Consider the following 12,947-nt stretch of genomic DNA (forward strand, 5'->3'; position numbering starts at 1 on the left):
GTCAAAGATATTGTTTCTAGTGTTTCTCAGGTGTCAAAACATGACGGCCTTTGAGAAGGCTGATACTACTTCTAGGAAGGCAGCATCATCAGTGGTGATAAGCAGGTATACATAGCCAGAACTTTTCTGTTGACTTACAAAATGAGATTTTGTATGTCCCACTTGAGTCTGATTTTTGTGTTTGTTGTGGCAGCTAATCAGATCCTTAACACTGGGATGACAGGAATAAACTAATGCAATGCACGTTGAAAATGTTTCATATTTCCAAATTTCTCACCTTTAAGCAGGAAAATTTTCAGTGACCATCCAAACAAGTCTCAGATGAACAAACAACAAGGCAATAAAAGCAAACAGCAGGAGGAGCATACCTGTCAACCTTGTAGAGCAAGACATCTCGACAAAGCCATATACAATCGGGGGACAAAGGCTCCAAAATATATACAATTTTTAAATACTGCTCTTAAAAACTGAAAAAGTTGATAGAATAACAGGTTTTGCATTAGCATAAATTTTGTGAAGGGTATGAAGTCTGAATCTTGAAGGTCTGTCATTATTTTCTAAATTCACTCTTCAATAATTTGTCAGTGACTTGACAGAAAACCACAATTTTATGAAAAACAGACCAAAAATATGAGGCAAAAATCTGTATGGTTGAGAGGTATGAGGGGGGAGAACTCTGCCAAGCCTAACACGATGGATTCCTTTCCCAAAAGGGATAATACCCTTCCCAACTTATGACTATGCTGAGGCACAGCACCTGTCTTCTTCAAGTTCCTCTCCAGGTACTACATCTCTAAAGTTAGCACTCAGCAAGGTGGCCTAGCTTTCAGTGGTTTCTGCCAAATGGGTGCTCAATATTGTTGGCACAGGTTCCAGATGCAATTGGAAAAAACATCTGCCTCCATTTATGGGGGGGGGGGTCCCCCTTATCCTCTGGACCAGGCTTTCTTACTCCCTCCTAAAGTCTGATTTGGGTTCATAGAACTGGTTCCTCCTTTGGAAAGAATGAGAGATTTCTACTTCAAAATTCTCCTTGTCCCCAAAAAAAGAGCTGTCATGCAGATCGGTCTTTGACCTTTCCTTTCTGAATACATTTTTCAGGTCCCCAACTTCAAGATGCTCACCTTGCAGACAGTGTTTCCCCTGTTACCAGATCATTGCTTCATGGTGACCCTGGACTTTAAAGATAAATATCATCATATCTGCAGTGCTTATTGCTTCAGGAGATTTCTGACATTTGTTGTGTCTGGTTCCAAATATCAGTTTTCTGTATTGCCCTTTTGGCTATCCACTGCACCCCGAGTGTTTACCAAATGCCTTGCCCACTGTGGCCCACTGTCAGTCTCTGGGCATTCACATTTTTCCTTACTAGGATGATTTGCTGATGTGTACAGAGTCTGTGTCTAGGTGTCTGGATTCACTACAGAAGGACTTGGCCATACTCTCACAGCTATAGTTCAAGTTGAAATTTCAGAAGCTGTGTCTGATGCCTTTGTAAAGACTATTTTTTTTCTGGTATGCCCAACTAATTCCAAAAAATAGAATGCCCTTTCTTCCTGAAGATAAGGTCCTGTCTTACCAGACAATGTTTCTGGAATTCTCCAAGGGAACTGTCACTTTAGCCAGAGACTTCCTAAAAATTCTTGGACTGATGGCATCCATGAGTCTCATGATACCACTAGCTCATCTTCACATAAGAAAAATTCAGTGGTATGTCCAAAATTGTTGGACCCAGCACTTTCATTCTCTGGAAACCAAGCTGCTGGTGCTGAACTTCATCAGATGAGCGTTACAGTGGTGAAGAGAACACTGGAGTATTAATCCAGAATTTCTTTTCCCCCCTCCAGTGCCAGTGCCAGTGTAATCTTTCAATAGATTTGTCTGACTAAGCTTGGGGAGCTATGTCAATACGGATGTAAGTGCAAGCCACTTGGTTGCTAGAGGACACAAGGAAGTGTATCAATATCAAGGAAATGGTGGTGATTAATGTCTTGAAATTCGCTTATCAACTATGGACTCTGGGTTCTCTCCTGGTGGTTACAGACAGCACCACAGTGATGTGGTACCAAAACATCAAGGTGGTACAAAGTCATACCCTTTGAGCCAGTTGGCAATGATGGCCTGGGAGCTGGGCTTTACAGCATTCTCTGACTCTTCAATCATCATACATCCCATCAGAGTAGAACATTATGGTAGGCAAACTGACCAGATCCTGGGCAGACCCACATGAGTGGCAGCTCAAGGCAGTGATGTTCCAGGATCTAGTCCAGATATGGGGAATGCATCTAATAGATCTGTTTACCTTCTTTCAAAACAGACAACTTGATAAATTATGTTCCAGACATCCCTGCAGCTGTATTTGGAAGACAGACACATTCTTGTTCTCTTGGAAGGGAATGTTCTATATACAGTTCCAACATTTCCACTGATTCATAAAGTACTTCTGAAGGTTCAAAACAAAACGTCAAAGATCACTGTGGAAACCCCCTACTGGCCCAGGCAGTCTTGGTTCTCCCTTTTAATGGCACTGGACAACTACAACTGCAAAAGCTCACACAGTCCCTGGAGTGACTTGTGCACCCCAATCTGGGAAAATGTCAACAGACAGCCTGGATGATTCAGTCTTGACTCAGTTTAGGCACTTGTTTTATGAGAATGTGCAGCAGGTGTTAAAGGATGCCAGAAAACCTTAAGATCCATTGAGGTTAATATCCAATTGGACTTGAAATATTTGTGTAAACTACGTCACGATGGCTTACTGTATGCTTCCTTTATAGGTTCATAGATTAGTACTAAGCAAACTGCCCTTGCGAGCCATTTTAAGCCTAGCCAATTATCCCTTGTGAAACTCAAACCCTGCACCTTGTGTTTGTAAGGCAAACACCTTAACCATTAGGCCACCCTCCCAGGTCCCCTAAGTTGCATTTAACAGTCATCTCTGCTTGTCTGCCTATGGATCCCCCTTTTTCTTCTCTTTTGGTAAAACAGTTCAGGAAAGGTGTTTTGCATTCACACTAGCAGCTCTAGCTGATTCCAAGTTCTTAAGGTGGAACAATTTTTTTCTTATTGCTCTGACATCTGCAAGGTAAGTTTCTGAGCTGTAAGGTCTCATGGTGGGATAACTTACCTGGTGTTCCTCAGGGATAGGGTTGCGTTATGCACTAATCCTTCTTTCTTGCCAAAAGAGGTCTCAACGAAATAATTCACTCTCATCAGTCTGTTCATCTCTCCGTGCTCTTTCCAGAAATTAAGAATATGAGATTGATGATACTTCATACCTTGGATGTGCATCAGCAGCTCAGGTACTACCTTGACAGAACAAAGGCCTTTAGGAAGGCCAAAAGGCTTTTTATTTCCTTCACATGGGAAAGAAAGGTCAGCCTGTCTCTAAGCAAACCACTGCATGTTGGCTGTCCAGTGGTATTGTTTTTTGTTACTACTATGGCAAGGCAAATCTAGGCAAGGTAAAGGCACATTTCACCAGGGTCTTTTCCTCTTCAGTGGCATATTGGAAAGAATTGGACTCCCAGAGTATTCTAGGGGGAGCAACTTAGTTCTCTGTCGATACCTTTATGACATACTACAAGCTGGATGACTTTTCTAAATCTAGAAAAGGCTTCACTAGGAACATTCTCCAAGGGCTCATTATGGATCTTTATCCTTCCTCCTCCCAGACTGGGTAAACTTCGGGAATCTACCCATATGCCAGTAAGGCAGTTTGTTTGTTGAACATAGTAGAGTTGCATTAGTCCTATTTACCTATAGTTCACATGACACACTGCCTTACTGCAGTACTCACCCACCATCCCTTTTTTTGTTGGATGTATATTGTTTGTTGTTGGAGTTACTTCTGAGATTTGTTAAGCAGTTTTATTGCTGTGTGTGTGTGTGTGTGTGTGTGTGTGTGTGTGTGTGTGTGTGTGTGTGTGTGTGTGTCTTTTGGTTTGGAATAGTAGCTGTTTTCAAAGCTTGCATTTTCATCTGCTCTTCCTGCTGGACCTGAGAAAACTGAAAAGGGTCCTTTCTGCGGATTTGAAGGGCAGTCCTGGTCCTGCCAGGTGTTTGTTCCTTCATACCCACAAACAGGCAATCAAAGAAGCTCTAAGCTTTGATAGACTGCCAGAGGGAGGGTAGCAGGGCACTACTACACAGATGGCAGTAAGGCAGAATGTTTTATGAACATCTGCTGTTAAGGGTGAGTAGGACTTATGCAACTATACTTTCATTCCCCAAATCTAAATTCTCCTTCCCATCAGGAATGTTGCCAGAAGACTTCATTTAAGCATAATATAGACTGGAACTTCATCAGCAGTCTTATACCATGTGTTCCTTGTTACAGTGATAACATGGCACACATAAATCATTTTTCTGCAAGATCACAGAACAGTTGATATACCGCAGCTGAATATGTTTAGGACAACAGGCTTCCAAGCCAGTGTAAATTTGTCTCCTATTATTTCCACAGTGAGGAAGAGCAGTAATATAGACACAAAACTGAAGTTAAAGCCACATAATTCAGACTACATACTGTTCATATATTGCCACTGCAGTGCGGTTACCTGGAATATTTTACTATTAAAAACATGTTCAGTAGACTGATCCTGCAGAAGTTAACCTCCCACGCATGGTATGCAGGCTTCATTCAACAACACCAGTGTCATGAATTCTTGCCACACAAGTTCATGGATTCATAGCTGTATACTGTGCTAACAACAGTGATAAGTACAAATGAGTAAACCTAGCTAACAACAGATTTTCAAGGAAGTGATCAAAACATGACTTCTCATATCTATTGGACAGGCAGTGACTGACAAAATGTCACTAGTACTTCAACACAGGGTAAGAAAGTTAGAATTAAAGGAAAGATGTAGGTCAATGTTTTGTAGTAAATACTGTTATTATGGTACCATTAAGTACTGTTATTATGGTATTAATGCTCAACTTTCTGGGTATCAGTTTGCATTACTCAGTATCCCACAATTTGATAATATGTCTTTTGTTACACGTGTTGCAGTTACCACAAGCAGTGTACTCCATTTGGTTGGCTCAATGTAATGATATAGTTATTTTTCATGTATAGAAAATTATCTATTGAATGACTAAAGTTTGTTTATTTTTTTACCTTTGCAATGTTCTTCTGACAAATGGCTGGCAAAAGGAAAAGTGGAACAGTGCCCTGGTGCCTGTAGAGATACTGGGTTTCTAGTCTCTGTTGTTACCACCTTTAATAAATGTCTGAAAACTTCCTTCAGTACATAGTTCCCCTAATGCCTTCATTACAAGGCACACACAATGCCCCTGCAGGGTGCATGCCAGCAAGACAGGGTCTACATGTGAGTGCAGAAAACAGAGACAGCACAGTTTGGTGTCACTCTTCAATGGACAGAAACAATACAAAGAGCAACAGAGAAGTTCGAGTGAAGGGTTCTGCTTCCTATAACAGGCTGACAAAGAGTATCCAGTTCTGAAACCAGATATAGACTTAGTAGTTTGGTGAAACTGCCTGTTGAGTGCACCCTCATATGGAGGTATTGGCAGGTTAACCCAATTAAGTGGCCCTTGGTGCACTGGCTCTATTTCTGTACATGATATCAATAGTGAGGGCACACAAGCAAACTACGGCTATTAAAGGGCTACACAGGGAGGGAAACAGCCCCCCCCCCCGATATGGAGAATGGGCTGCAGAAGGGATGCTGTATAGTGGTAACATCCTAATATACATAGGTGCACCACTGAAACTTATATTACCTGGGTGAAAATTGCTATAGAAGAATACATACATACCTGCAGTAAGGCAGTACAGTTTCCAGTCTATCTGGAAAAAAATCTATGGACTCTCCTAAGTAATGACACTGCACAGATGGAATGTTTCACTCCTCCTGTCCTTTAGCTGTCTACATTGTTCAAACTAGTAGGTTCATTACCTTACCAATTAGGAGTTCCAGGTTGTGTAGCACAGCAAGCCATATATGGCAAAATATGTGAGGTGCAGGAGGTAAAGGCATTATGGGCCAGCAGATGACCTCCAGAAAGTTCTAGGTTTTACCAGGGAAAAAAAAAATCAAAAATGGAGAAGATGGGGTCAGTGAACTGCAGGTTTAATATGTCTGACTGGGTTTTCTCTACATGTCCTGCATTGCTGCATTGTGATACAATGGTTTTGCCACCCTACTCACAGTCTGTCAAAAGAAAGAAGGTTTTTGGGGACTCTTAATCATGAGTCATATAGACAGACTATGAAGGCTGAAAGACTTGGTAGGAGTCAGATGGAATTTCGGAATATTGGTCACTATTTGGGATTGCAGAGAAGTTCTATAATTATAAAACAAGCATAATCAATTTTGGAATAAATCTATATTCTGGCATTTGTCAGTTTCCTCATTTGCATTTTGAAAGACACAGCAAATTACGGGCCTGTGCTGGATATGAGATAATTTCAGAAGTCATAACTACCAGAATATTTTGCTGCTGAATTCTACCTGAAACAGTTTCGGGGGGGGGGGGGGGCAGCAACCACCCTCCACTGTAGTAGAGATCCCTTACGTGAACCAACAAAATGAAAACCTCTGCCAAAGTTGTACCACCTTGGGATAAGCTATATTTCCACAGATGAGGGTTCTGGTGAGCATATGATCTGGCCAAACAGATTCACTGAATCCTGCTTTGCCAAAGTGTCTCTGACTACCTACCATGTTTCCCTTTTGCAAATGTCCCTTATGCATTACAACAGAGCCAGAAGTGTTTGTCAGGTTGAGGATGTCACTGGTGAAATGCTTTGTCTAGCAATAATATGATTAACATACAATAGATGAGAAACAAGTCAACATACTTCTCTTGCATAATGTGTTACACAGACATCTGCTTCTAGAAAAAAGACTGCCATTAATTACATAACAAAACTGTACTATGGAATAAAAAACAAAACATACACATTAAATGACTATGCATAAAATAGCTGGATGTTCAAAAAGCCTTACAGTTGCAAGGCATCACAGTTGTATCTTACTGTCACTTCCTCTTCACCATCAAGTAAAGTACAGACAAGATGTACAATCTAGGCTACAAGTACCCTTTCAGACATAATTTTAGAAAATGTATTTATACTCTGGAGTATTACATTCATAATCTGAAAGGCCCATACATCTTACAGGATATTTTCTATTAATTAAACAAATTCATATTTACCCTCTTAGTCTGAAGCATCCGCTCTGATTTCCATGCACTCAGCAGCTGCCAAAGGGACAAAGTGTGCTTAACTCTGCAGCCACTTAATGCCTGTAAAACCACAAATGCAAGAATTGTCACTTGGGCTAAATGGAAGAACATGCATGCACACACAAGCATTGACTACTGCAAAGATTTACTGTTCTGAACCTTGGAAAACTGCATGGCAAGTTATTATTATGTACTGTGGTAAATACAACTGCACATGCCTCTAAACCACTCCACATTTGGCAGAGCACTCCAATTTTTAAAAAGTAAATTTGCGTCTACTCTGCTGCTCCAATTTGATGAGGGACAGCTCAAAGGGCATAGTTCTGCCTCTCCCTGTCCCTGATTTTGCTATATGCCTCATACCTTTTTTCTTTTTTTGGTAAATCACTGAAGATTACAGTCATTAGAGTTCCACACTTCTTATTGTTCAGAAAATGAATGTTGATGAAAGCACTATTTTCAGTGAAGTAAAGTTGTCTGGTGGTTAGCACAGGGCACTAAAGCTTGGAGCTCTCAGTGATCTGCTTCTTCCACCTTCATTTGTCTACTGTGTGACTCATGTGACTAGGCAGTGCTCCTGTGTTCATTTTTGGGCAGTGTGCAGAATTCTTTGTCTTTAAATAACCTTTAGTAAATCCTTACATTAGTAACAATGACATGGGTACACAGGCATTAATGTAGAAGAAAATAAATCACAGTAGCATTTTTCATTATTTTCATGTATTACACATATATATTTTCTTTTTTAATAATTAACATTCACTCCAGCATTACATAAATTGCTCATTTCTTGCCTTTCCTTAAATCTCACTCCTCCTCCTTAACATTATTCTGCATATATTTTTCCACAAATGCCATTTATCTCTATGTAATTTGCTCCTTCCCTTTTCTAAAGATCCCATCTCCACTTTTTTTCTCCTTTATCATATTCAGCACTTCAGTTACAGGTGGTAAGATTTTGAATTCCATTTTGAAGTATTTTTTTTGTCAGCCAACAGCATTATAAGTATTAAGGCCTCACTGTGTCTGGGCAATTCAGATCCTATACATCAGCTCAAAAGAATAATTTCTTTAGTTACAACCATTTTCTCCCCCAACATTTTTGACAAAGTACTCTGTGTGGAATTTTTTAAATCTGCCAGCTCATTACATTCCTAAAAATGTTCCCAATTACCTCTGTCTTTCAAATCATACTCCCAGCATTTGCTGTCTCCCTGTGGAGAAACTATTGAAGTCTGCCTGTGTTTTAAAAATCCCTATGAAAACATTTCCAAACAAAACTCCTAAACCTCTTGACTTTCTGACATACTTGGGAGCCATACAGATTTCTTCCCATTGTTCCTTTGCACACTGCATTTCCATTCTCTTTCCTAATCTTTTCTAACCTCCTCTGATTTGATTCTTATAGTTATGCAGTACTTTATGAGCCTTACTAATTATCCTTTTAACTGCAGCTTCTGTTCTAGGTTCAACTAAAAACTCTACCAGAGCTGCTCTTTCACTTAGTGCACCCCTCCCCTTTCACTTTGCCTACACTGTTATCAGTCCCCGGTAGGGAAGACAGTCTTTAACCTGCAGTCCAAACTTCTGCTTGCCCTGATCCACACTTTATTTATCTTTCACTGTCTAGCTACTGCTCCCAATTCTTTGTTTTCATTGCTAATTTTCTCCAGTAAATTCCAACCCCCCTTACCTATTTTCTATACCTTTGCTTGCAGTCATCCCTATTGGTGAAAATTTCCTTTTCAATTCCTGTGTTGGCTTAGCTCTTAGAATACTTTCTGTTACTTTATGAACATAATATTCTGTATGGTTGTTGTTAGTGTTCTCTCTTTAATTATCTAACTAACACCCCCATTTCATCATTATCATCATCCACTGATTTATAACCTACTGCTTGTGTTTACACACACACACACACACACACACACACACACACACACACACACACACACACACACACACATATATCCCTTTAAATCAAGTAATCCTAACCCGGCATGTTCCATGGGTGGCTCTGGGCAGAACTCTTGACTAAAGAGGCTGGGAGGCATTTTTATGTTCTGGTAAATCGTGGTTTTCTTGCAAATTGTTGTGGATTACAGTCACTATGACAGGCAATAGAGGTGAGGTGCAGACTGCATATCCTTCAGAAGTAGTCTTAGTAGCTCAATAGGTAACACACTTGCATTTGATGGTGGAAGATCAGAATGCTGTGGGTTCTAGTCTCATACTAGGTAGGTGGATTACTTTTCCAATACTGGCACTGCAGTGCAGAATAAGGTGGGGTGTTTCACTTCTGAGATGTGCTGTCCTTTAGATGCCATGTTAAACCAGGGCCCCATCTGTCTGAATTGGTGGTAGCCAAGGTGGATGTAAATGATCCCATGGCACTTATCAAAAAAGAGTAGGGATCCTTTATTTGTAACTCTTATTTATAAAATATTTACATATGTACAAATATATAAACATACAAATCTGTTTCCACATATTCATAATTTCCTTTAAAATCATGCTAAATATTCATCCCAATTACACCTCCACTTCTTTTTCCATAACCACCATCTGATTTTACTTAATATTGTTGTTAAAATCCATTTACTATTAAACATAACTTAATTTATTCTTTCATGCCATATTATCCATATAACATAAAATAACTTTTTATCTATCCTTTTAACATATCCTTTATTTCTATTCTTATATTCATATTTAATCAAATCCATGTTTATTTTATCCACTTCTTTTATATCTTCAAAAAAATCTTCTTTACATAGTTCCCCCATAAATTTTTTACTCTTTTATATTTCAAAAACACGTTTTGTAGTTTGTTCTTCTTGACAATGTAAACATATTCTATCACTTTTTTTTTATATGGCATATACCCTTTTACAGGCAACTGATCTATTACCAGTCTCCACAAAAAAAAAAAAAAAAAAAAAAAGCTTAGCATTCTACTTTCTGATTACACCATTTGCTTCTTATCTTTATAGCTTTAATTTTTTCATCTGTTACATTTTCCCATGGTTTTACATAGTAATGTTTTATCATGACATTGTTACACCATACTTTTCTATTTTTCCTACATCATCAATTTTTATTTTCCACATAAATAATTTGTCTTGGTAACATTTTATTTCTTCATTTATACACTTTCTCTTTTACTCTTTTTTACCATACCCCAAATTTATCATAATTATATTTATGCAGTAATTACTACTAATCTCTCATATTTTTCACTTACCTCCTTTAATACTTTGTACAAATTAAATGAAGCAGCATATACCACTGGGGGTTAATTAACAATAAACCTCTTTCTTCTTTATTTTCATACAAAATTTGTTTTTACTGGGTTTAATCTAGAAGCCCATATAAATGAAAAATTATCTGCAATAAATGCTGTTGGCAGCATAAATGCAGTTGTAAGTATGATATTTTCCTAGCAGTACTGAATTTATCAAATAAGCCTTTTTTTCTGAACGAAAATGTATATGTTCTCCAGAAAATATGTTTGCTTTATTTCTTCTGTTGTTTTTTCCCACTGAATTATACTTACATCTTTATTCTTAAATGTTATATCTAATAAAGAAAGTTCATTGTATAATATACACCCTAGTCTTTACTACATCACCTAATCCTTTGCTTTTTTGTTTATTTAAAACCATCCCTATCATCTCTAAACATTTATTTGTGTGAATTACTTGTTTTTTTCCAAATTTTGTTTTTTGCAATTATTATGTTATCTGTTGATGTTACCAGAACTGGAATTTTTAACCCTTCAGGTGTTATATACCACTCCGCCTCTTTCATTTTGTAATTTATTTCACATACTATCACATTCATAACTACTGCAAACAGTATACAACTAATTGGACATCCCTGCCTTACAACACTCTCCATGTGTACCTCTTCACTTAACCAGCCATTTACAAGTACTTTTCTTTATTATTATTACTATATGCTGACATACATAATTTCCTAACTTTCTCACTTATATTCTTTCATTATTACCCATAAAACATCATGTCCAGTTGTGTTAAATGCCTTATTAAGCTCAATCATGATTTTCACTTCTTCTTTACTGTTCATAATATCATCCACAATTTCTCCAACTATCATTAATATTTCTTGACAACCTTTCCCCTTTATACTATATATCTATCTTCCATAATATTTTCCATTTTAGTTTCAAATCTTTTTTGTATTATTTTCATAAAGATCTTACAATCATTATTATTCATTATTATTGGTCTCCAGTTTTTTAATTCTCTCCTATCTTCCTTCTTCTATATAAATTTAAGGATTTCACCATTCATTCAAAACCTTTAAAAATATTGTTTTTGTCATTCCTTAAATTTTTATACATTTTATACTCTAACATCTGGGCCTGCAGCTAAATCTACATTTAACTGTCTTAATATTTTATCTAGCTCATCTGAAGAAATCTCCTTTTCTAAATCTTTATTTTCTTTTTCTGTTAACCTTCTTACTTTCCATGTTTTTCACTACCTTCTTTTTTTCTTTAAACATTTCTTGCACATATTGTACTGCACTTTTTATAATCTTTTCCTGAGTTTTATTTCTACTTTTACATTTTTTATTTCTCTCTTTACACCACCATCTTCCTTTACTAGTCTACTTAAGTAAAGTGATACTTCTCTTTTTTCTTGTAAAATATCTTTGCTTATTCTTGTATTTTTTCTTAATTTCTTTAATATAATTATTTTTCTTTGTCTAAGTACTTTCTATCATTATGTTCTAAATCTTCCAATGCATCATTATATGTTCTTTTATATTTTTCTTTCCCTACTTTTCTCACATCATATTAGCACTGTAAAAACATTTTTATATGTTTCCTTAAATATCATCCACCATTCAGGCCAGTTTTTATAAAATCTTCTCACAATAATATGATCACTTCATAAACGTATTACTAATCTCTTTCTTTCTTTATTCCATGGTTTCTCGTTTATCCTTTTTATTCCTTTGCCTATTTTATATATTCCTCATTTTCTTTTATATCTAGCCATATTGCAAGACTATCAGAAAAATATTGTTTTAACTACCTCCCCTTCTTCTATTACTAAATCTTCTGATACTATAAATAATATATTTCAATTCTATATATATATATCCCTTGTGTAAGTCCATAAAGTTTTGTACCAAAGTTTTAACTTACCCCATTTTATAACTTCTAGCATTCTTTTGATATAATTTCCTTTCTTGTTATGCTTGCCTCTTACATCACAGTTAAAGTCTCCTGTCATTATAATATTCATATTTATTACTACATAGTCTAACATCTGATGAAATAAATTTTCCTTTTCTTTACAGTTAGTATAAGCATATAATGTTATAATTCTATATACTCACGCTTTCCATATTTTAAATCTACAATGGTTGATCTTCCTATTTTTTTCCTAAAGTTATATCTAATATCTTTACTATATTTTGACAGAATATGTTTATTCCAGAACACCTCTCATTTCCAAAATTCCAAATGATCTTTCCTCCCCATATTTTCTCTTCATTTCTTAAAAATCTTGTGTATTCTAACATAATTACATCTACATCACATGTATTACACCACTGCAAAATTCTTATTCCTTGTTACTATATTCTTAATAATATTCACATTTACAGAAAGCACTCTAAAATGTTCATTTTCCCTTTAATTTATAGTTTCATAACTTCACAGCTAACTACTAGGCTAGCTTTCTTAACAGGCCATT

General features: G+C 36.9%; 1 protein-coding gene across 1 annotated transcript in view; it reads right to left on the bottom strand.

The window, feature by feature from the left end:
- Positions 1–12,947, bottom strand: part of LOC122812984 (E3 ubiquitin-protein ligase rnf213-alpha-like) — a 1,982,151-nt gene that overhangs the window by 34,390 nt on the left and 1,934,814 nt on the right. The window contains 1 exon segment of the mRNA XM_044085079.1: positions 7,186–7,275. Coding sequence (XP_043941014.1) covers positions 7,186–7,275 — 90 coding nt within the window.

The sequence above is a fragment of the Protopterus annectens genome, chromosome 10.part0, assembly GCF_019279795.1.
Source record: "Protopterus annectens isolate FY-2018-M chromosome 10.part0, PAN1.0, whole genome shotgun sequence".
NCBI classification, from domain to species: domain Eukaryota; kingdom Metazoa; phylum Chordata; order Ceratodontiformes; family Protopteridae; genus Protopterus; species Protopterus annectens.